Source organism: Chiloscyllium punctatum, chromosome 25, assembly GCF_047496795.1.
Source record: "Chiloscyllium punctatum isolate Juve2018m chromosome 25, sChiPun1.3, whole genome shotgun sequence".
NCBI classification, from domain to species: Eukaryota; Metazoa; Chordata; class Chondrichthyes; order Orectolobiformes; family Hemiscylliidae; genus Chiloscyllium; species Chiloscyllium punctatum.
This window is the reverse complement of record NC_092763.1, coordinates 20,314,861-20,340,388: the sequence shown is the minus strand read 5'-3', so window position 1 is coordinate 20,340,388 and position 25,528 is coordinate 20,314,861. Positions and strand designations below refer to the sequence as shown.

The 25,528-nt window shown below is 37.9% G+C and overlaps 1 protein-coding gene across 2 annotated transcripts in view; it reads right to left on the bottom strand.

Annotated features, from left to right (window-relative positions):
- The window catches only part of LOC140495733 (U2 snRNP-associated SURP motif-containing protein-like), a 44,617-nt gene extending 20,368 nt beyond the window's left edge, over positions 1-24,249 (bottom strand). Inside the window, exons 1-16 of one of the 2 annotated variants that reach the window (XM_072594784.1) lie at positions 24,171-24,249; positions 23,249-23,363; positions 19,678-19,802; positions 16,038-16,105; positions 15,822-15,943; positions 15,453-15,532; positions 15,196-15,361; positions 13,951-14,159; positions 12,457-12,500; positions 10,182-10,286; positions 10,023-10,089; positions 8,762-8,931; positions 4,694-4,856; positions 4,338-4,417; positions 4,156-4,243; positions 1,348-1,476 (exon numbers count right to left, since the gene is read on the bottom strand). In XM_072594784.1, coding sequence (XP_072450885.1) covers positions 1,348-1,476; positions 4,156-4,243; positions 4,338-4,417; positions 4,694-4,856; positions 8,762-8,931; positions 10,023-10,089; positions 10,182-10,286; positions 12,457-12,500; positions 13,951-14,159; positions 15,196-15,361; positions 15,453-15,532; positions 15,822-15,943; positions 16,038-16,105; positions 19,678-19,802; positions 23,249-23,363; positions 24,171-24,248 — 1,809 coding nt within the window. In that variant the 5' untranslated portion in view covers position 24,249. Of the gene's footprint in view, positions 1-1,347; positions 1,477-4,155; positions 4,244-4,337; positions 4,418-4,693; positions 4,857-8,761; positions 8,932-10,022; positions 10,090-10,181; positions 10,287-12,456; positions 12,501-13,950; positions 14,160-15,195; positions 15,362-15,452; positions 15,533-15,821; positions 15,944-16,037; positions 16,106-19,677; positions 19,803-23,248; positions 23,364-24,170 lie in introns of those variants that run through there. The other variant, XM_072594785.1, reaches the window with a different exon arrangement.
- Positions 24,250-25,528: the final 1,279 nt, after the last annotated feature.

Below are 25,528 nucleotides of genomic sequence, written 5' to 3'. Positions count from 1 at the left end.
CCCACTCCCCCATCTGCTAGAATGGACACCAACAGTAAGGCTGCTGCTGCCTATGTGGGGTAAGCCTCCAAACAGCACACTTGCGCGCACAGAGTAACTTTTTACTGCAACTACAGGACAATTTTGGAGAGATTATCTGTGGAAGGGGGGAGGTTTAGGGGTGTAGAACTCCAGGGAAAGTGTGGGGGAAGAGAGGGAGGGTAGGAGGTCAGTCATTTATATGGTGCCTGGACTGTCCAGGACTGTTCTCGGCAGCATTTCAATGAGCAGAGTCGTTTTTAAATCATTGTACCTATAAACAAAAGACTTAGCAGGGTTGAAACAGCTCTTTGATGTAATGTTTCTATCGGAACTTTGAGATCCCCTTCGGATAATCTGATATTCAGATAATCGAGGTTCCTTTGTAGTTACCTCAAAATTTCATTACCAGTATAAGAAAATTTGATGTGCTGGTACTTACCGATAAACTATAGAAACTAAGCTGTATGTACGGTAAGAGTGTTAATATGACAAAGCAAGCTATGGTAAATGTGTACTCTCTACAGTAGGCTTGCGATGAACATGCTTCTGAACACTGAACATAGGCTACAGGTAAATTATGGCAGCAATTTACATGATGTCCTAACCACCTGCTGGTATGCTGATTAACCTTTGTACGTATGTGCAGACCTACATACACTTTACAGTACTGGTAACTGGAAAATGGTACAACAGTACCATCTACCATAGCAGGCAGAATGGAGACAGTTATTTTATGGATAAATATTCAATAATGGCCATAACTCTTTTTCTTTTTTTTTTGCTTTATGTAGAGATCTGGCTCTTGTTTGTCTATTTTGGACTTGTACCAAAACAGGAGTTTCATCCCCTCGAAAACAATACTCGTGTAATAGTCGACCCCTTAATTTCAGCTTAAAAAAACTCGCTAAAAAAATTTGACCTTTACATGAATATATACGGTATTTTCAAGCTTTTTTAAAAAAACAATTTTGCCATTTTTTCCATCATAGAAAACAGAAAAACAATGTCAAATATGTTATCAGCATCTGACTCAACAGCTACCTGTAAAAATAGTCTGCTCACTGCTGAATTAGTTGATCACAGCTCAGGCTCAAATGTTATAATTATCTTTAGCATCTCTTCGAGAAAGTAATGGGCTTAGCTGCTGTGTTACAACACCAACCATCACAATTTGAAGTTAAATCTACAGAATCGCTACTAGTGACATTAGCTGACATCTCCAGAACGGAGAAAGCGAATTGGAAGGGAAGAAAAGAAAACAAGAAGTGTAGTTCATTCACCATGTACTGGTGTTAAAAGGATAATCTAGGTAATACTGATACATACCAGAGGTCTTTCTGATAAATCATCATCCAGTTTCATTAATCCAAGGAATATATTCTGTAACCTTATGAGGAATGGCTCTGGATACACTGCCCAGTCCTCCCATGCTCGAAAGCAAGTCATTATCCTTTGCTAAATAAAAACAAAGCACAATCATTTTAAATATGGTATGAATTCATACCATTTCCATTCCGCCAAATATTATTTTAATTCTGAGCCTTGTTGAGCATGCTTGGATGAAAGGTTTAAGTTACAGTTAATCCGTGCAGGTAGAACAAAATATCCTGATACAATGAGCTGCCGTGTATGGTCACTGTAGGACAACTAAACAAACTTAAATGAACAACTAGAAATGCAGCAAGTGAACACGAGTTACTACTTTTACAAAAGGGATCAGACCACTGATGTCTACTAAAATAAATCTATGACATTACTGCACCATAAATTTAACAAATGCAGCAAATTAAAACCCAGCACATAGTAACCATACCAACGTTTTTAAAGAACACACCGAGAAAATGACAAAGAATTAGTGCACGATGGCTCCATATGGCAAACTCCAATGAAGCACCTAAAATCACCTCAATGCCAGTTTGTCAGATAGTGTGTTCATAAATCTATCTGTAATTAGCATGACAGACCTGTCAATGCTCACTGCTTTGAATTATGCTTTAAAGTAATAATCTGCTAAATTACTAAAGGATAATCAGTCTTTATGGAATCCAATTTCAGCTGAAGTCAATGCTGCCAAGAAAGCAGAAGGTAAAACATTGGATTTAAAAAAAACTTCCCTTATTCATTATTATACATTCATGATCCCAAGTAAAATCAATTTGGGGACTATGTCTAATGTCTCATGAAACTGCCACAATTTGGCATTACTTTTGCCTTTAAGAGAACACAATATTAATAAATAGGAAGATCCAATTTTAATGCAATAAGGGTATTATCTTCTATAGCTGCACTGACTCAGATTAAAGACATCTTAATGCTGCATCAAGTATGTGCTATTCCCAAGCTCGAAATTCTCAACCCTGACTACATGTGTCACGCAGTGAGAAGCCAATCTATTCCCCATGACTACCCGCCAAGAATATTATATAAAGAAAAGCATCAAATCAGATCTGAGCGTGATGAAAATTATGTACACACAACAGCAAATTCTAAACTGGTAATCAAGCAAAACTGAGAATTCATGCAGAGATACTTATCCTATACTGCATGACAAGTGGTCTCTGTAAAGGGAAACCCATACAGGAAGACAATTTCTTTCATTTAGCTTATTTCCCTGGGTCAAAATGTTATTGGATTGCATTTATTTCCGTGTTTTTTTTAAAATGACTGAATTCAGTAGAATATTAGCAATTTTTGAGGAAATTTGTAGCTCAGGTTGATGTTATGTAAGTTAGCTCGCTAAGCTGCAAGGTTTGTTTTCAGATGTTTCGTCATCATACTAGGTAACATCAGTTACCCTCCGTTAACTGTACGTTCAACTGTCATGTCTAGGAATGGGAACACCTATGGGATCACCAATATCAGGTCTCATAGTGGAAGCAGTAATGCAGAGACTTGAACAAGCTGCCCCTCCCATCCAACCCAAACTGTGGGTCTGCTATGCGAATGACACTTTTGTCATCACAAAACAGAACAAATTAGAGCAAACACACCACACCAACAATATCTTGACAGGCATAAAATTCACAGAAGAAGAGGAGGAGAACGACAATAGACTCCCATTCCTAGACATGACAGGTGAATGTTCAGTTAACAGAGAGCTTCAAACCAGCGTTTACAGAAAAACAACACACACTTCCAAATACTTAACTTCAGAAGCAATCGCCCCAACACCCAAAAACAGAGCTGCATCAAGACATTTCAAGGAGCTACATCACACTGCAGCACCCAAGAACTATAAAAAGCAGAAGAAAAATATCTATTCAACATTTTCAAGCCCACAAACCTACCAACACACTTAAACAGCGACTAATGAACCTAACAGATTCACTAGATACCACAAGCAAAACTAACGCCATTTGCAAGATACCAGACAAGAACTGTAACAAACATAGACAAACTAACAGGAAACTTGCCACCAGGATACACAAACATCAACTAGCCACCAAAAGACATGACCCACTATCACTAGACATACACACAGACAAAGAAGAACACCACATTGACTGGGACAGCACAAAACATCCTAGGACAGGTACAACAAAGACACGCACGAGAATTCTTAGAGGCACGGTATTCTAACCAGAATTCCATCAATAAAGACATCGATTTAGATCCTATCTACCTCCCGTTGAAAAAAAAAACAGAAATGACATCATCCAACTTAAGAAACCAAGATCTATAAAGAGAGGGGCGGACATATCACCAGCACTTTACCTGAGACTCCGTCTGATAATGTTATCTAGTATGGTGACGAAACATCTGAAAAGAAACCTTCCAGCTCAGTGAGTGAACTTACTTATCAGTAAAATATGCTTCCCTGATTGATCACACTGCAAGGAACATCCTTAAGCCTGTTGCAGTAAAGACAACAGACTCAATTTAAACCTCAGCAGTTGAGTGCCCCTAACCCAGATGATAAGATGAGGTCATCCAGGTATCAGGATAGTCCAAAGTCAAGTAATCACCATGTTCTCTGAAATTAAAATAAATGGATCCAATTGACAAATGGAAGATGGCAAGGAAATTGTTCTTCTAAAAATAAAATTACATCTAGACAAATTCATGCTCTACTAAACCAAGCCACACTTTGCACAAAACAGAACAAAGTGTTCTTTCTTTCCTGCAAAAACACACCTTGAATTGTTCTGCTTGAAGTCTTGCTTGAATCACTTTATGGGCCTCATGCATATCTGTAAATATCTGAGGGAGCCTGGTTTCAAAACTGTTAAAGGAATAAAATAATCTTTAAATTACACAGAAAATATCTTTCCAAAAATCATCTTAAAAGACTGATAAGGAAAACGAATGAAACTTACTATTTCCTATAGTAAGAGGCATTGGCTACTTTAGCACAAGAATTATAGAGAATGTCAGACACCAAGTACAGCCTTGCTATCTGCAATGAAAAATATTCATGAATGGGTTCAGTTTTTGAAATCCAAAAACTGTCTCTTATAAACAGTAACACATGCACAAGTATGAATTTAAATTTGAGCAATATGTAATCATATTTCAAGTTTGCTGGAAGACTTCAACAATGCCAAGAAACATAATTAAACCTTAAGATTTCAATGTTGTACAGTGATGGTGAACGATTATGTCACAAAGTAATGACCAACTTTTTGCATACTTTAACACAGGCACACACAACATTTAACTTCTGTAAGTTTACCTTTTTCTGTAGTGGAGTTTGTAAAATAGACAGCGACTCTGCAATGCAATCCACTATTTCCTCAGCAGCCTCTGCATTATTCAAACAAAAGACCATAGCATCTCCTATGTCGTTTCGATGTGGTGCCAGGCCTCTCAAGATATTCTCCAATTTATCTCTCTGTCTGTAAGTTTTATAACATTAGGTACACGCTGCAAATTATATGTTAAAAGATCTACATCGCAAATCAAAACAAGTACAAACAATTCTCATTTGAAAATTATTTTTTTCGTGAAGTGCGGGCTTTACAGGCAAGACCAGTGCTTATTTCCAATTGTCTAGAGATCAGGTACAAGTCAACCATATTTCTGTAGGTCTGGAGTCATCTGTGGGCAAACCTGGTAAGGATGATAGATTTGCTTTCCTAAAGGACAGATGGGTTTACAGTACGTGACAATCGACGATGATTACTTGGTTGGCATTCAGCCAACTTTTTATTCTAGTTGATTTTTAATCGAATTTAAAGTTCACGATCTGCAATTGTGGGAAATCAACCTACATGCCCAGAACATTAGCCACGGATTTTGAATTACTAGCCCAGTCACATTACCACTATGCCACCATCTCTCCAAATGCAGTAGGAATTAAGTAAAAGTTCACCGTCACAATATCTACAATGGCAATGCCTACTCTGCTATTATATTTGTGAAAAGTATAGGGACTTGACCATCAATGATCAAAACCTAGACAGTAACTTTAAAACTAGCATTGTCCAAAAAACTTTACATTTTACGAAACAAAGTCTCATTTCCAATGCTGACAAACATTATCAATATCATTTCACGGGGCACTAAAAGTTTGAAATGCAATTGTTCAATTTTTTGGTTTGCACTTAGCAGTGAAGTGAACATAACTCCCACCAAACTGAAATATGAGCTGAAATGTGTATTTCAAATAAAAAAAGCCATTTGAATGATATAAATCATATTAATGGTCAGTCAGCAATTGTGGGCAAGGATAAGACAGCCTTTCCACAATTGCCACAAGCCGCTGGTTTAGTCACATCACTGTTAGCTTTGTGAAAATGGTATCTTGTAGTTAACTGTCCAGTGAAAGGCGCTGCAGTGTTGGAAATCAACTGGCAATCCACTGAGTGGAGGATCATGATTGGAGGTCAAGGTATGCCTTTGCAGCAATTGCTGCCATATTCCAGTCAGTAAAATCTTCAAAGTAAAGGCACTTTGACAATTACTGAGAAATGCAAAAGTATGCAGGGGATGCAGGCAGGTGAGACTACGGCAAGGTGCTAAGTTGGTGGAAGTGATTCGGAATGAGTGAGGCATGACAGGTGACAAGCAAATGAATTCACAGAGGCAGAGTTCAGGTGCTCCACTGCAATTAGGGGCAGCAGTTAGTAACAGCTATTTTTTGAGAATGCATGTGCAGGCGTGTGCATGTGTGGGAAGTGTGCATGTGGGCGGAGGGACTCTATGACTAGCCAGGAGTTAGAGTAGGTTTTGATCCTCCAACTTTAGCTGCAAAATGATGAAGGTAACTCGCCAAAACTTCTGATTTAAGAGTCAGGGTCGGTGTATCTCTGAGAGGTTTCCACATACTGGGCAATTGCCATTGGAAGTTTAAATTTCTTAGACAATTACCGCATATTCAGTATGACAGAAGCTTGTCATGATGGCACTACTGGACAAGTAAGACCCTGAAATAAATCTGATTGATCGATCATATTGTTATTTCAGTTGGTATGGTGGTCAGTCACTAAACATAGTCACAAGATGCTGAAGAGCTTCTTTAATAACAAAGTTTTAAAGAACACTATTACACCAAAGAAAAATCTAAGGAAAATCTAAATATGGAATACAGTTTGAAAGATCTTATAAATCACGGAAAAATAAAGGCTCATACCTTACCCTACACTTACTGTTACAGCAAATCTTTAAGTCTGACAACTCATTTTTCCAGTTCTTTCATTTAACTGTGAAGTCTTCTTACTGGACAGTGAGACCTTCTTAGCTTTTAATGACCTGCAGACCTCTAATCAAATACTCATGGTCTGGAATTTGCACAAATAAATTTTTCTATTGGGGTAAGTGTGCTTTCCCTGAACTTTCCTATACTTCCTTCTAGGAGAGAAACTATGTTTGCTTCTAAACCCAGACAGGTGTCCTTCAAAACTGTCTAAATCTTTTAGTCTCAGTTTCTCAAGCTGAAATAAATTACTTAAACTGAAAACAAGCTAATGGCCTTCAATAGTTACCCCACCTGTCATAAATCAATCTTCCATTAACACTCAGAAGTCCCTATTCTCAGGCACAATGGATTAGGTCAGTCTTCGATCACAGAGCTGTATCGCAAAGGAATGGGCCCTTTGGCCCATTATGTTGTGCCTTCTATAAAGACTGCCTGAATTTCAAAAACCTTCACAGAAGTAACCCACATAAAACAGTATGCCACTATTTTAAAATACAAACTCTAGAACTTACATAAAAAAATACACTTATATTTCAAAGAGGTGCTAATGTATATTTTCAGGGTATATCTAGTCTCAATCTCTAGATACAGAAAGATCTGGGCCAATATCAATCATATACGTAGATATTAAAGACCGTGTTGCTAGTGTCTTTTTCCAATTGCAGCTTACTGTTACCGGTGAGCGAGGGTGTTGAGAGCAGAATGGACAGGGATGTATGTAAGCAGGGTGACAAGCAAAACAGCAAATGGAACTAAGCGTTAAGCTGGCGCATAATGATGTCAACACCACCAGATATACACCCATGGGCAGGGTTGGTGGCAATGTGTAGAACTAGGCATATAATGTTGTGTGACACTTAAATCCTACATTCTGCCCCAGAGTGATAGCAGAAGATACAACATTCAAAATGTTTTGGCTTAAATTAATGCTGCACAGCTTACTATAGTGACTTGGACAGCCCAAAAGGTCTTCAGAATCAAGCCAGAAAAACTATGCTGAATCCAATCTTACCCAAAGACACCAGCAGACAAAAGCTGCCAGTCAAACAAAATCACTCATTTATTGAGAGACTGATAACACTTTTCTTATTTAAAATATCATGTTATAACAGCAAAATATTCTCTGGCATGATTTCTCTTTCAAGTGAGGGGAAAAAGTGCTAACTTTTTGCCTGTCATAGCTACATTGTTCTAAGTGTTCAACAGCACACTTAGATAGTTCAATCACAACTAGGGTAGTGATGAGGATTGCCAAGGGTCTCAGCAGTCTGGTGTTAAGCAGTAAAATTAACCAGCAACACTATTCCAAAGTTCCAATTCTTGGAGCACAGGTGGGATCTGAGTCAGATTTGATCACTTCCATGGCCAAGTAGTCTACAAATATAACTATGTAGGTTCACACATCAATATCAGTGCCTTTGCAAAGCATTACCAATCATATGACATCCATGGAACTGAACTTCAAGCAAACTACACTACTTCCTGCTGAAGTGCAAGCTAAAATTGCTCCAAGAATGCACTCAACACTGAGCTGGATTTGATGGGGTGAAGCTTCCATGTATACTTATTAGCATAAGACAAAACACACTGTCTGCCAGATTATTAGGAATAACTTCAGACTGCAAAACATGGACAGTGTGCTCAAGGTGTTCAGGCGCATTAAAGAGAAAGGGAAAGAAAAAAACCCTGCATGCCTTAAGGAGACATATCTTTCCATTTAAATAAAATTTCTGCAGAATCAGTGCAAACATATTGTTTCAACTGATTGTGGGTCAGGTGCAGGTAGGGCACGCTCAGGAATCTGGGACTATGCCACCCTCCCCATCAAGCACAACAGAAACTCACTACGCTGATCAGGCACGGATACCCTGTTCTACTGGCAGCGACTGGTTTAAATTAAACAATAAACTACTGAACTCGAGGAAAATATCAAAAACATGAGAATAAAGCTGCTAGATGAGCTTTTTCTAAAATAAAGTTTAAAAAAAACTATTTCATTAATACAAAGATTGAGTATTCCAGCAGTCACTTCCATTTTAACTATGTGAAATTCCTACAGACAATAAATCAGGGATTTGCCACCTTACAAGTGACATTACTCACTCATCCTTCAGTTGTCCTTTCTTCACTGGTTCCTCTTGTTCAACAGGCACTTCCATTTCTCCATCCTCCGGCATGCCATGCAAGTAGGGATTCATTGGTGGAGGTTTCCACACTGAACCACATTTAAATATTCGGAAATCCTCTGTTCGCCATTTAGTTGGAGAATCACCCTAAGTGCAGAGAAACAATGCAAGTAATTTGGATTTCAAAACCCCATTTTAGCTCAGATTTCTCTAAGTACATAAGAATCAGAGATGTACAGCATGGAAACAGACCCTTCAGTCCAACTCGTCCATGATGACCAGCTATTCCAACCTAATCTAATCCCATTTGCCAGCACTTGACCCATAGCCCTTTAAACCCTTCCTATTCATAAACCCATCCAGATGCCTTTTAAATGCTGCAATTGTACCAGCCTGCGGCACTTCCTCTGGCAGCTCATTCCATACACATACCACCCTGTGCGTGAAAAAGTTGCCCTTTTGGTCTCTTCTATATCTTTCCCCTCTCACCCTAAACCGAGGCCCTCTAGTCTGGACACCCCCATCCAGGGAAAAGACCTTGTCTGTTTACCGTATCCATGCCCCTCATGATTTTGTAAACCTCTATAAAGTCAGCCCTCAGCCTTCGATGCTCCAGGGAAAACATCCCCAACCTATTCAGCCTCTCCCTACAGCTCAAATCCTCCAACCCTGGCAACATCCTTGGAAATCTTTTCAAATTTCACAACATCTTTCCAATAGGAAGGAGACCAGAAATGCATGTAATATTGCAAATGTGACCTAGCCAATGTCCTGTAGAGCCACAACATGACCTTCTAACTCCTATACACAATGCTCTGACAAATAAAGGAAAAGCATACCAAACGCCTTCTTCACTATCCTTTCTGCCTGCAACTCTACTTTCAAGGAACTATGAACCTGCACTCCAAGGTCTCTGTGCTCAGCAACACTCCCTTGGACCTTACCATTAAGTGTATAAGCCCTGCTAAGATTGCTTTCCCAAAATGCAGCACCTCGCATTTATTTAATTTAAACTCAAAAGAAATGCTGGTGTAAATTAAATAATTCCTTATCCAGCATTTAGTTACCTTTTAATATACTAGTAAAATACATATGCAATGTGTTCTATTTTCCCTGAATGAAACAGGTGCAGATGAAAATTAAGTGAAGCTAACTTATCGTTAAGCAAGCCTACTAAAACAAAATTTGTTTCATTGAACGAATTCATGGAATTTGTTTTGTTTTTAACTTTTACTTACCTGCAGAATTGAAAACAGTTTCCACCTATAGTATACATGCGCTGGGTTCTTGTTGTCAAATAGAAACCTGGTAAAGGATTTGATGAGAAGAATCACCACACCATTTTACTACATGAATAGAAAAATAATTAAAGTTATGAATATAATGTCAACTCTTACCTGAACTGGGGATTATTAATTTCACGATTCATAATTAAAGCTTCAAAAACTGGCCCCTCACGCACTACAAATTCAATCATTCGATGGATTAGACACAATAGGTTCCTAACAGAACAAAAGAAAATTAAATATTGTTCAAAAATACTCCATTATACACATTTTAAATAGCAAAGACAGACATACTTTCAAAAATGAAAGCCATTACACAGCAATTAAATCAACAGAAATAAGACAAGAGAGTTGATGCTGTCCCCTTTCTCAGTGAATCCACAATCTCAAAGCAAATGGTGCAGTGTTTCAAGATATATAAAGCAGATCTCCAATCCAACCGAAAACGTGCACAAGTACAACCACCTACATTTTACTGCATTACTTACTACTATCAGCTACTACAGGCAATATTTTTGCAATTGCGTTTAAACTTTAAAAATTGTATGAATTTTGTACTCTTCAGTGTGAAGGATGTTGGTGTTGGACAATGGAATACTTCCATTTTGGGAACCCAAAACAAGCATCAAACACAGATAAGAATACGAAAAGTTAGATGTGGAGTAAAGCTCCCTCTACTTTGCTCCAAATGATAAGCTTCAGACCCAACCTCGAAAGAGCTCCCCAATTAAAGTGATCTTTTCAATTTCCCATTTCTCAAGTATGATATTTAGTTTTCTCGTCTAGTCCCACTCTCACTGGGAAAAGGACTGAAGCTGTCCAAAAGTATCTAATTTCAAGTTTTTTTTTACAACTAGAAAACAGATGAGACTGGGTCAAATCTAAATCCAGGACTAAGGTGAAAGGCTAGTTGTAACCCACTGCACCATCCAGTCCGACTTCCCCATCAGTAAAACTTGGTTTTTCAGCACATTCCCAAACTTTTGGATGGTACATTTTTTTTAACAGTTGGACTCATTTTCACTTTTTAACCAAAACCAAAAACGCAGAAATTGTATTGTGCACACATTTAAGGAATAATGAAAACTATTAACACCAAATTACAGCTTGTAACTCAATATTTAACCTTTTAAAGCCACAATATACAATAAGACTTTTCAAGACATTAAGTTAATTTGCAGGGATATATTTACAAGATGGTGAAATGCAATATTTTGAAATAATAAAACACTTGTGCATTGGAGGCCTCAACATTGCCAATCCTTTCTGAAACAGAGAAATCATCTAACTTTATAGCGATCAACTTGTTTTCTAACAGTTACAAGTCATGAGACATGATGTGCTTCAAAGAACATACAGGGAATGGATGGATGCTCTGGAATTGACATTCGCTAACTTTGATTACATTTTAATTCTGGTACATGCAGTTATAACAAAATATTCTACTCGCATACTAGATGTTCCTGCCATTTTACAGATGTATATTGCAGCTTTAAAATGTATCCACATTCTAATATCCAAAAGTTTTTTTTTTGAATTTTGTCACAGGAAAATAACAATCTGAAAGCAGCAAAACAATATTATAAGTTGGGTTCACAAATCCAATGCAGCTGGTATACACAAGTACAGAAGCTATTTGTAGTGTAAGTATTACCTGAAAGTACTAAGTGTCCATAGTTCATGTGGCCGAGTTGGTTACTAATAGTAAAAACTACCAAAGTGTGAAGAGCTAACAGGCTCAAACCGTGGTTGTGCATCCTTGTTATCCCACGAAGCCCTGGATGTTCGTACGGAAACCAGTGAAAACCAGCACCAGGCTCCACTCAATTCAGCGTCCTGAGGCATCAGCAAGCCGTCACTTCAGTCCCTGCTCCTCTGGTCCGTTCATTGTGCTGTGACTAAGGCACACTCTATCCACGAATCTATTTATGTGTTTTTTTTTTAAAGCTACGTACCAAGAGTCCCCATTCCTCTGAGCAAGACATCACAGTATAAACTCAACCGAGTTCATTACTAAGCAACAGCAAAGTATAAGTCAACACTTCAACTACATTTTAGTAACAGAAAAACTCTGCCAAAATTGAGAAACCCTTCACAGACATCTGCCTATAATTAACAAAGAAAGTTTCAGCACAGATGTAAGAGTTAAATCTAGATAATCCACTTATATTAAACCACTTCTTGGATTAAATATTGATAATTCATGATCTGAGAGTGGAATTAACAGAATACTTCTAGAACTATATGGTTGCTCGCAGAAATGGGGCCCATCTTTTAAGGCACGTAAGCACATGTGGAAAAAATCCTTTGGTCTACTAAAAGTCTTGTCGCAAATAGGCTGCTTAGTCGTAGTAGCAGTAGTAGTAAGAATGAACTGAAAGTGTACCTTTCTGTTGGGATAACCACTTTGACTACGGCTTCGGACAGAGTCTGCACATGAAGTCACATCAAATAGTAAAAATATAAAGAATGTGAGTATTTGCTGGTGAAACACTGCAGGACATACAGCATCAAGAACAAAATAAAAACAACAGTTGGTATTTTAATGCTATGCCATTTAACCAGAAGACAAATACCTCTCAAAAAAGAAAGCACGAAATACCTGAAAGCAGCCTACTCACCAGGGCATTTGGCTAACACGATATCTATATATCTGGATTTTGGTTAACGTTTGTTCGTACTACTCTAATGGGTACTACTAGGTTCAATAGTCAGTTGTTGGGTCGCGTTGCAGACATACCCTTAAGTATCACTACATAGTTGTATGCAGAGTTTTACAAAATACAAAATTGTCGTTTTGGTGTTATGGGAACCAGAATGTCAAATCCTAAAAAACGTTTAATAGCACAGGTTTGGTTTTAACTTTGTTAAAAACAACAGTATATGTTAGAAGTTGTTATTAACAGTTTCAACAGAGGTTATCTTGCTATTTTACAAGACTTTAGGGGTGGTAGTAACATGCCTGCATTCCAGAACAGAATGTTTAAAAAACTAACATTTTAAAGAAGTCCCCTGCAATAATAGTACAAGACGATGACTCCATATCACTGGGAGACAATGAGCTGAAAGCGCTCAGTTTGACACGACTTGAATATTTGGTTTACTACATGGTAGCACTGACAAAAAAATGTTTCTCTCTTTCAAATGAGAATGATTGTTTTTATTTTACTTATTTTAAGCATTTACATTGTATAATACACATATCAGAACATGGTTAAATTCTGAATATAGTGCGGAAGTCTTCAATTTGGACAGTAAGAAAACTCGGAACTTTTTAAAAAGTGCTTTGGACACTTTGCCTCTGAGAAGATGAATAGGTTGCAAGCATGATAATTTGACACAACGATTTATTTCCTATTTTGGTAAACTAAAATTATTATGCAGGGTGAATAGAACGCAGAGTATGCTGAAGATTTTTCATTCCTACCATGTGCTCACCAAAATGGGCTGCTCATTTTTTTCATAACCAAGGTTTCCAACTCTGTTTAAACTAGCTGCTAAATGACTCTGCCTTCAAAAGATCACAAAGACAAGCGATATAGTTCCATGCATTTCATCCTGTTCAAAAAAAAAACTATGTTCTTAGCCTGGTCATTAAGCTATTTGGGAAGGGTCAAATCTGACACTAGGTCAATTTGCAACCAAGCTCCCAAATACACTGAGTAAATAAAACCAGCGTCAGTTTTTTTTAAATAGAACATCTCATGGTGACAAGAACAACCTCAAAATCAATGTATTACCTCACTCTGCAACTATAAATTTTTTTTTAAAAGTCAACCTTCAAGCTTTTAAAGACTCAAACACTAGATCTATAGTAATATTTAGATTCATATTCAATTCTTGATTGTCTAGCATGCATAGAAATCATACACAGTTTTACCTTCTCAAATTCCTCCTTTGATTTTGAAGGCGGCAGTGGTAAGTCAGGGTTCCGCAGCCTCCCTCTAGGCTGTGCATTAAAAGGTAAACCCGATGGAGGTGGTGGAAGCGTCAATTCCATCATAGCTGGTGGAATATATATAGGATATGGAGGTGTGGGCACGGCTTTTCCCCAGCCCAGCTTCATTTCATAACCCATTATAAATTTCCCTGTAAACATGATGTCACACAGAAGCTTTAGGACATAAAATAACTGTGTTACTCTTCAGTATTAGTCAACTAATTAATTTAAAATATACTGACTGAGAAACCACTATGGATATGTAAAAGAACACAATTTCAAATTGTATTCATAAAGTTAGTTTGCACCAAAATAACATAACTGATAACAAGAAATGTTGGAAAATGCCCAATCTTTGGTAAGGAAGAAAGCGCCATGAAGTCATAATTGCATTAATTTCTCGAACATTTCCAGCAACCACCATTAGCCTTGCAAAATTAAGAGTGTGTTGTCAACACATTTCTAAATTTGTGCCACAAACACAAGTGAAGTGCACACTAGTTTTGGCCTGGTCTTCCACGTTGTAAGGACACTATGAATGATGGCCTTAACATGAAACTGAATAGTGGAGGCCAAAAAGCTGAATAATTGTAACCACAAAGTCTGAACCTTGCAGTTATTAAATTGTTCCTCGAAATTTTCTCCTTAAGCATCATTTTAAACATTTTTCCCCTGTCCTAAACCAACTTTTTGTACTCGTACTATTTAATTTATCTAATTCATCCCATTGCCATCTCCGTTGTTTCTCCAGTTTCTTGCTTTTTCTTTCTATTGAACTAACTAAAGAAAAACATCATTAGGCCAATTGGTCATGAGGTCTCAAAGTCCTGCTTTTCTCACCCACTGTAATCAATACTCAATTGCAAAAATAAGGCCTGAAAGGTGAGGAAAATACAATCTACAGTGCTCTGCATGAAGTATCCTATTTCAGCAATCTCTGAGCCATAACCTGCGAAATTTGTTAAATTCATAGAAGTGTTGCCTCTGAAGCATGAACTAAGTTAGTATCAACTGGACACAAATCTTCAATTTCATATATGTTAAACTGAGTTCTAGTCAACTGTTACATATCTTGACATAGTACTGAAGCTAATAGTAGGCATCCAAGATTCAGATAATACTGAAGCTTATCAAATTTTGCAATCTAACTAGGCATTAAGTCACTTTCTACTTTGTTCTACTTACCATTGAGAGATTTAAGGGCTTTATCTGCATGTTTTCTGTTCATGAAGGCAACAAACCCACAGTTTCGGAGTCTAGCCCGCTCTTCTTCTGTTCTAGGCCACATGATTTTTACACTTGCCAAAGGGCCAAATTTGCCAAATTCCTTACAAAGCATTTCTTCATCCATCTAAAATTACAGAAACATCTGTCTCATTAAAAAAAGCAATACATCCCAAGAACCCAAAATGTGACAAACTAGAATAGAAACCTGAAGTTACCTGTGGGTTTATGTTTCCAACATACAAGTTTGTGGTATGAGGATCCCCTGAATCGTATGATCCTGGAGTATCGTCAAGCACTGGATATTATGTAAAAATAATGAATTTTGCATGAAAATTTGTATTTCTGCAGTAGATACACAAGTGTTTTGTCTGCATAATCGTAACTTATTAAGTACATCTACCAACTAATGCTCGTGTAAATTAGGAGTTGCTTCAGATATAGGCTACAAAGAAAAAGGTAGCAAAAGTCTTTGTTGACTAGATTTCGAAGGCACACAAAACAGGAATTAGTGAAGTACACTTTGCCTTCAATTGATAGTTCAATGTTCAATTCTAACAGTTATCTGTAAAAAAAAGAACACTTACAGACACGTCTGTTTACTTGCTGTTCCACATCAGTGGGCATAGGTTCAAATCTACTTGGTCTTAAATTTCCTTCTTTATTCTTCTTTTTATTTTTATGTCTCTCTTCACGCTCTTCCTGAATCCTACATGGATATTAAAACAAAACCATTCTAAATAATCACGCAATATTATATTGTAAGAAACTGCAATTTATAATCTGCACTTTGCAGCACTTACTGTTTGAGTTCTTCTTTGAATATTTCCAAATTGCTCTTCTTTTTCTCATCTTTCACTTTTTTATTAGTCTATATTTGGTGCAAAAGGGTAAAATGTTACTTATGCTACGCAGAACAATTATGTCAAGGCACACACAAATCCCCACTGCGAAGTAGTTTTTTTTGTCATAGGCACCAAGCCATTAGTGAACTGGCATTCCAAACTAGAAATGAATTTTCCGAAATCCCAAGTCATTTCCTCAATTCTGATCTTAAAATGCTGACGCCTTTAGAATCAAGCATCACAATTATGCTTTGGCAGAATATATATATATATATGTCATTTGATACAGCCTACTTACATCATTCATAGAACATAGAAAAATACAGCGCAGTACAGGCCATTTGGCCCTCGATGTTGCGCCGATCCAAGCGCACCTAACCTACACTAGCCCACTATCCTCCATATGCCTATCCAATGCCCGTTTAAATGCCCATAAAGAGGGAGAGTCCACCACTGCTACTGGCAGGGCATTCCATGAACTCACGACTCGCTGAGTAAAGAATCTACCCCTAACATCTGTCCTATACCTAACACCCCTTAATTTAAAGCTATGCCCCCTCGTAATAGCTGACTCCATACATGGAAAAAGTTTCTCATGGTCAACCCTATCTAAACCCCTAATCATCTTGTACACCTCTATCAAGTCACCCCTAAACCTTCTTTTCTCCAACGAAAACAGCCACAAGTGCCTCAGCCTTTCCTCATACATCTTCCTACCATACCAGGCAACATCCTGGTAAACCTCCTCTGCACCCATTCCAGTGCCTCCACATCCTTCCAAAACTGCACACAATACTCCAGATGCGGCCGCACCAGACTCTTATACAATTGCAACATGACCTCAGGACTCCAGAACTCAATTCCTCTACCAATAAAAGCCAGTACGCCATATGCCTTCTTCACTGCACTATTTACCTGGGTGGCAACTTTCAGAGATCTGTGTACATGGACACCAAGATCCCTCTGCTCATCCACACTACCAAGTATCCGACCATTAGCCCAGTACCCCATCTTTTTTTTACTCATACCAAAGTGAATCACCTCACACTTACCCACATTGAACTCCATTTGCCACCTTTCTGCCCAGCTCTGCAGCTTATCTATATCCCACTGTAACCTGACACATCCTTCCTCACTGTCAACAACTCCACCGACTTTTGTATCATCCGCAAACTTGCTCACCCAACCTTCTAGCCCCTCCTCCAGGTCATTTATAAAAATGACAAACAGCAATGGTCCCAAAACAGATCCTTGCGGAACACCGCTAGTATCTGCACTCCAAGATGAACCTTTACCATCAACTACTACCCTCTGTCTTCTTCCAGCCAGCCAATTCCTAATCCAAACCTCCAACTCACCCTCAATGCCATACCTCCGTATTTTTTGCAGTAGCCTACCATGGGGAACCTTATCAAATGCCTTACTAAAATCCATATACACCACATCTACCGCTTTACCCTCAATCCACCTCCTTAGTCACCTTCTCAAAGAATTCAATAAGGTTTGTGAGGCACGATCTGCCCTTCACAAAACCATGCTGACTATTCACTGTCCTGAAAGTTGTTGATTAATGCAAAAGAATATATGAGGCATTTCCCCATCTACTCTTGCTTAAAGAAAAGGACGTGGTACAGATTTGTTTCTGCCACCTTACAAGTTAAAGCTTTATAAAAGTTCCAACCTTTAAAGTACTCCAGCATTCCAGCTCTCAAGGTTCTAATTAAAACTGTAATGCTATGCCAACAATGGACCTTTCAGCAAATCAAGCCATAAACACAATGAGAAATAAAATCAAACTTTGGTTTTGAATTCTGACTGATAAGCACCAGTGCTTAAAGACGTAGAAGATAAATATGACAATGTAGACCAACACAAAGGCATCACTCAAAAAGACGACAAATCATTGATTTCTTGCATCTTGCGGAATTGCAAGCTGGTGTATAAGGAAAGAAGTATGTTCAAAATATTTTGAGAAAAATGGGAAAATTGATTGAATCCCTTTTGGAAATACTGCAATCCCTTTTATCAGAATATTACTGGTGAACTTCAATATTATCCCAAATTATTCCAGATCTTTTGAAAATCAAGTGCAGTCACAATATTTAAAACAGACAGGAGTTTGATTAGATTAGATTCCGTACAGTGGGGAAACAAGCCCTTCGGTCCAATAAGTCCGCACTAACCCGGCAAAGAGTAACCCACCCAAACTCATATCCCTCTGACTAATGCACCTAACATTATGGGCAATTTAGCATGGCCAATTCACCTGACCTGCACATCTTTGGACTGTGGGAGGAAACCAGAGCACCCGGAGGAAACCCACGCAGTCACGGGGAGAACGTGCAAACTCCACACAGAAAGTTGCCAGAGGCTGGAATCGAACCCGGGTCCCTGGTGCTGTGAGGCAGCAGTGCTAACCACTGAGCCACCGTGCTGTTTAACTTTCTTACAACAGAATTTTGTCATTCCTCCTCAAATTCTTATAGAAGAGCAGCTTAAAATTTGGCAAGGGCTCTCTATATTCAAAGCCCTCACTTCCAGTCATAGAGTCACAGCACGGAAACAGACCCTTTGGTCCAACTCGTCTGTACCAACCAGATATTTAACCCAATCTAGTCCCAGCAGCTTGCACCCAGCCCATATCCCTCCAAACCCTTCCTATTCATATACCCATCCAGATGCCTTTTAAATGCTGCAATTGTACCAGCCTCCACCACTTCCTCTAGTAGCTCATTCTATACATGCACCATCCTTTGCTTGAAAATGTTGCCCCTTCGGTCTCTTTTTAATCTTTCCCCTCTCACCCTAAACCTGTGCCCTCTAGTTCTGGATTCCCCCACCCCAGGGAAAATATCTTGTCTATTTACTTGATCCATGCCCCTTATGATTTTATAAACCTCCATGAGGTCACCCCGCAACCGTCGACGCTCCAGGGCAAACAGCCCCAGCTTGTTCAGCCTCTCCCTATAGCTCAAATCCTCCCTTTCAAATTTCACAACATCCTTCTGACAGGAAGGAGACCAGAATTGCACGCAATATTCCAAAAGTGGCCTAAACAATGTCCTGTACAGCTGCAACATGACCTCCCAACTCCTGTACTCAATACTCTGACCAATAAAGGAAAGAATACCAAATGCCTTCTTCACTATCCTATCTACCCGTGACTCTTCTGATAGGTTTCATCCTTGTCTTGGTCACGGGGATCCCTGGCTTTCCAACAGTATCTCAACAAAGCAACCAATCGCCATGCGTGAGCCATGATGATGGGCGCATGCAGATTATTTAACTGTAAAAGCATCATAGTGAGGTTCATTCTATGCTTGTTAACCATCCACATTCAAGCGTGTACAGTAGGAATAACTGTGCCACCTTTAGGGGAACAATTTCTTTTATTGTCTCCTTTCGGTCCACAAATTTAATAATCTCCAGGCTCCAGAATTCTCTCCTTATGCTCTTCTACCTCTCCTCCTGGAAAGCCAAGTTGCTAACCACTCCTCCAATCTTATTTGGTTGCAACAAGTTTCAATTCTCCAAAGAGCCCTCAAATTACAATAACCCGTTTTGAGTGGGGAAATATAGATTATATACTCTTACGTACAGGTTTCTTCGCATCAGAAGATGAAGCTGGGGCAGAAGGAGTTTCTTGATGTGGTGTTTTCATTTCACCATACCTAGCTTTAGGCTTATACAGTTTAGTCTTCCTTTCATCTCTTTCCTTTTCATCTGAAAAATTTCAAAAATATCATTAAAGATGTGCATTATCCAAAAGCAAGATGCTGCAAATCCGAAACAAAAACAGAAAACGTTCTGTTGGTCAGGCAACATGTGATGAGAGAGAAACAACGTTCTGATGAAAACATTAAATACGTTACTCCATCCACAAATGCATCCTGAACTAAGTACATTAGGCAAATGGATAAAGTAAAAGTTGAAGCTACTGCTGCACTTATTACATAGGCATTGAAAAGATCATAATGTTTTTATTTTTCCATTTCTGACTGTATTTTGATTTTAATTTTACTTTTAACTGTGGACTTGAAGTGGAAAACAATTCTTTTAAACACAAGGATAGTTGAAGGATTACTGAATGTTTTAAAAGTAACCCAACATTCATTCTAAGTGCTGTTTCAGCAACTGCTCCTTCAAGTAGTAGTGAGAGTCTGGTTCGGACAAACTAGAGTCAGGGGACTGTGATTGACTGGAGCTTTGGCCAGCAACACATAGCTTATTAATTTATGGACTAGTGACCACTTATTGATGACAAAGGCCTTCGGCTTGCCATGTGATTGGTTCCTACATAGTGAAACAGCTCTAGAGTGCAAATGTTAAAGGAAGAAGCAATCAAACTTTCACAATAGATACGTTTCTGCTCTGCAGTGAAAACCACATTAAGGGTGATGGCAGTTTATTTTACCCTCAGTAATTCTGGCCTTTAATGTGCAAGGCAGAGACTTAAGTGTGAACCAGCTACCGTGTACCTTTTGAACAATGCGCAAGTATCTGAAGAGGAATCAAGGAACAGCATGCCCTAACAGTCATAATTTTTGTTCATCAGTAGTTAGAATCTATTTATGTGCACAAATTATCATTAAGTATAGAATCCTGCTCCAGGATTTCCATTAAACTGGGTTTGAAAGGTAAATTGGGGATTTTGACTACTTTTAAAAAATCTAACTTTTGTGACAACTCTGGCAATAGGGACTTTATCATTAATGCTGGGTCATGTTTATACAGTGATGCATCTAGGCAGGCAAAAAGTTGTCCAGACTAGAATTCCCCTCTCTCCTAAAATATAGTAAGGAGGTAGCCTAAACCTTACTTTTTATTTTTATTTAAAGGGAAGCGTAAGGTGCTGTCTTCCAGATGTGATTAGATTATCCACCACAAGGCAAAACACACTTTATTCTTACTGAAATAACTGCAGAGATGCCGGTATCCCATCATCAAGTCACTCTGTGGCCAGCCAGCACAGATTTAGCCCCCAGGACTGCAGAGTGTCTAAACCCCTGTTTATATTTTTTTAAAAATAAAAATCAACAGCAATAGCCAGCATGGAGTCAGTCCCCAGAACTGCAGAGTGTCTAAATCTCCTGCTTATATTGGCCAAACAAGAGAGCCTGATTAGCCCAGGTCAACAAAACCTCATGAAGGATCTTGTAGGCAATACGGTATACCTAGTTCCAGTCACAACACTTATAAAACAGTTAGAATACAAGGAAAAGGAAGAATTGGCATATCCTGAACTCTACCAAAATACTTAAGCTAACATTTTATATAGCAATCATTAACTGTTCGAATATAGGCAGCATCCGATGCCACCCCTTCCCCCCCCGCCCCACCCCCAGCAAAAATGCAATTCAGTAAAATAGCTATAACTCTCACGTGCTATCACTCTCCAGTCCGAAAGAAATTAACAATCTGCCCTTTTGATTTTTTTAAAAGAGAAAGCCTCACTATCTAAGATTTCACTCCAGCAGAAAACTCAAGTTATTAGCTCAGCAGCAGAAATCTTCAGTAATTGAAAGCAAAATTAAGAACCTTCCTGGACTTCTGTTAATCCTGACCGTTCCCCCTCGCCCCCATTCAAGCTTAGTTTGTCTAATTTTAAAAAATACAGCCAGAGATAGCTCTATACTATTTATCAACAGCCTGTCTATACAGACATTCTGGTACTACTGTGGCAATCTCTCTCTGTAGGAAAAACAGGACAGAACATCGTACTGTACCAACACAGCACATGACACCTTAATTAGGAGGAAACAGCTCAGAATGTACACAGTTAAATGGAAGGACAGACTTGTTAAACTGCTTGCTAACTTTTAGGAAAAATTCTGCTAGACGCCAGACAAAGAAAAAAACTTGGTTCTGAAATTACTCAGAAATTTGCATGAGATTTATTTTTGACAAATAAATCTCTAGAAAAAAAAAAGGATTATTTGTAATTATTTCTTAAGTTTTGTCAGCACTCCAAACTCATGGCTAATTACTGTGATGTCAGGTAAAAGGACTTGCAAATATTTTAAAAATTAGCAAACAAAGGAAAAATGCATTATTGGAATGAGCATAAATGTAGTTCTTATAAACAAAGAAATATAGTACATTACATTAGTCACTGGACATAATTGTAATATTAAAGAGTTAAAGTGCACTGACTGAACATTCTGGAAGTGGGTGGGGAGAACATTCATGCAGGAATGCAGATGACTTCCACTCCATTTAGACAGTCATTTGCCATTACTTCCCTACTATTACCAAATCAAACTATCATTCAGAGCCTTCCATTGAGAAATGCTTTCCAGCCATCCTCCGACGTTAGGACAGATCACACCTATGTCGTCTTGGGGAATCACTGAGTCAGGAGTCGTTTGCATAACGATTCCCCAGGATTAGGCATTTAAATTTTTATCATCTCTAAGGATGATCTCATCCTACCATTGTACCTGGGGTAATATGTGTCTGTGAGGGAGCAGCCAGAAAATCTGTGAGCATTACCAACTGGCCTGTATAAAGGAGATGTGTTTTCTTTGTCTGGGGCCTCTTTGACTCGACTGCGCAGGCCTGCAAAGAGGGTCAAAGGGGTCACCTAGCTCATACAAGCTTTAATACACTTTAACCGTTTGCAGAAATTGGTGTGTGCGAATTGCACCTCGTGTGCGAAAACTTGGGAAAAGAAACGAACACTAGAAGACATTTAATTTGGTACATATTCCTTGACTATTGCTCATAAGCTTGCTACCAGAGATAATCAATAAGAAGTAGAGGCAAAACTAATGACTTGGTACTAAAATTAATAGCACAAAGGCAAATTGATCATGCAAATTGCACAGTCTTAAAGTCACCAAATATTCACAGAATTTTACAGTGCATAAGGTAATTTGACCTGTGTTTGCACTGGCTCCAAAATGATGTACCTAGCTGGTCCCATTCTCCAGCCCAATCTCCATAGCGCTCTAAATTCATCACTTTCAGATATATTCACCTCTTTTGGAACCCACCACCACGGTCAGAGGCAGCGCATTCCAAATCCTAATAACTCGTGAATGAAGAGGTTTCACCTCATCTCACTCCTAACTTTCTTGCAAACATTCTTGAACTTGTGACCCTTTATCTGTAGTTACACTTCAATAAAACCAAATCACTGCCAAATGAAGAATAATAAGGAAAATTACCTTTTGCTGCATTTACAATTCCCCCTCTTACAAACGTTTTCACATTGCCTGTACCACCCGAATCAAATGACGCCAAAAATTCTTCATAGATTTCAGCTGCCTTTAGCTCCTCTTCCTGTTAAAACAGTAGTTTATATTTCCAAACTGTTATTTACTTTCAAATACGTTAATAAAGGAAACAGCTTTTAATCTGGCATTCATAATCAAAGCTGCTGTACCTTACTTTTGATCTTAAGTTGTGGAACTAAAAATATTTACTGCCTGTGAGGCAAGTAACATTTTGTGCATCACTGTATAAAGTGATATGTTTGAAGCAACATTTCAGTGGCACTCAATTTATCCGCTCACTTCACATTTTTGTTCTTTATGTGATTTCTATTTTTCACAATTTAGACCTGCTCCACAGCAGAGGGAATTTACCAAAACAGTGGCTTTTCTTTCCACTCAGCTTTCAGGCAAAGTATTTCAATTGATCTTTGAAACATAAAATTGCATACCACCAATGTTAATTATTGAATTTTAAACTGTAGAAGCAATTACAGTGTAAAATCAGCATTTTGACTTAATCAAGCACTGAAAGATTATGAAAACAATGCAGGGGTACTTTGAAAATTAGCCAGTGCAACATTTTTTGATTTAGAAATAACTACTTGAATTGTATTTTAACTTGCATTGCCTGATACATGTTTCTCAATACTAAATGTAATTAACGTCTCTATATTTCTTTAAAATATAAATTCAAGTCAATGTTTTCCATAAATTTCAAAAATATTTCTTCACACTAGTTATTGTAACATTCATTCAAAAAAGAATCCATATTATATGCTTATAGCTCCTAAATTAAGAACAGATTCAATTTTTTATTCTCAATTCTAAGGAACATAGAATTTGCAAACCATTAAGTGGAAATAAAAATACAAACCTTTTTTCTTAGTTCTTCTTGTCCTTTTTTGCTTAATGTCCTTTTTGAAGCGAAGCTCTTCAGTTTGTTTTCTGCCATTTTCTGCAGATAAACAGAAGTATTATTGAATCTGGTTCACACACTTGGTTAACTTCAAGTCAGCAAAAAACACTAAACCTGGAAGATAATCAGGTTCTCTAATAGGTTCTACTGAGGTGACGTCTTAACACAGTCAAAGAACGACTGCAAAATAGAATTATCAAAAATATTACATGCACTGACTATGAGACACAAAGCTGTGGGGTAGAGAATTATACAGCAAAGGTTGAAAGGTGGGAAATAAGAATTTCTAGCACAAGTTTTTAACCATATAAGAAACATTAACTAGTGAAAAAAAGATTTTAATTTAAATGCTACACCATTAATTTAAAAGAAAAAAAGTCTAAAGGCAACTGTACAATTTTTCTTTTGTGAAAAGAACAGACACGATTAACTGAATGGTCTCATTCTGTGCTGCATAATTAAAGGTACATGGAATTTGTAACTAACATACAAAGTTAATCATTACTGCTTTGTGCCAGTGTTCATGCTTGTCCTCAACACAAAAGCTGTGAATGAGTAGACTTCAAGCTTCTTAAAGGACCAAAATGAAGGCCTACAGAATACAATTCAAGGAAACATTTAAAAATAATCAATTTATAAATTAATTTACAAATTTAAAGTAACATTGATTGCCAAAAAAATTGCAGATTTCTCTTCTGACTAGTTGATTTGTTAAGACAAAAAAATCTACTAAATTTGAGAAGTGTCTGCACCCAAGATATTCACACCTGAACCCAATTTCTGGCAGAAAACAGGGCAAAGGCTGTGTAATTTGGATCTTTCCTACAGCAGTCTGAATCATCGTCAGATCCTGATCTAAGGGAGTTGGCTCACAAAAAAACAGTAATCTTCAGCCTTTAGCTTCCAGCTAGGCAAACAACAATGATAACCATGCACAAACAGACACTGACTGGAATTTTCTGAAGAATGAAATTAAAGGTCAATTCGGGCCACACTCCAAAGTATCACTTATGAAAATCCAAGTTTGCAACTGTTCCTCTGGGCATAGTCTCCAATGATTTTTATTAATACATCACCATGGTAACAAACAGATATTTCTAGCTTTATTTTTTTTTAATATAAAAAAAGCACCACAAAGGGGCTCGCAACTACCTTATCAGAAATGAAGGGCGATTAGCAAATGCCAGTGAGGCTCATGTTCCATGAAAAAAATAAAAATAATCTCAGAAATAATGGCTAGCGATTATAGAAATCAGTTTGGGTTGTTGTTGAGAGTAATGATTCCTCATTTTTTAAAAAATTATTGATTTAGTACT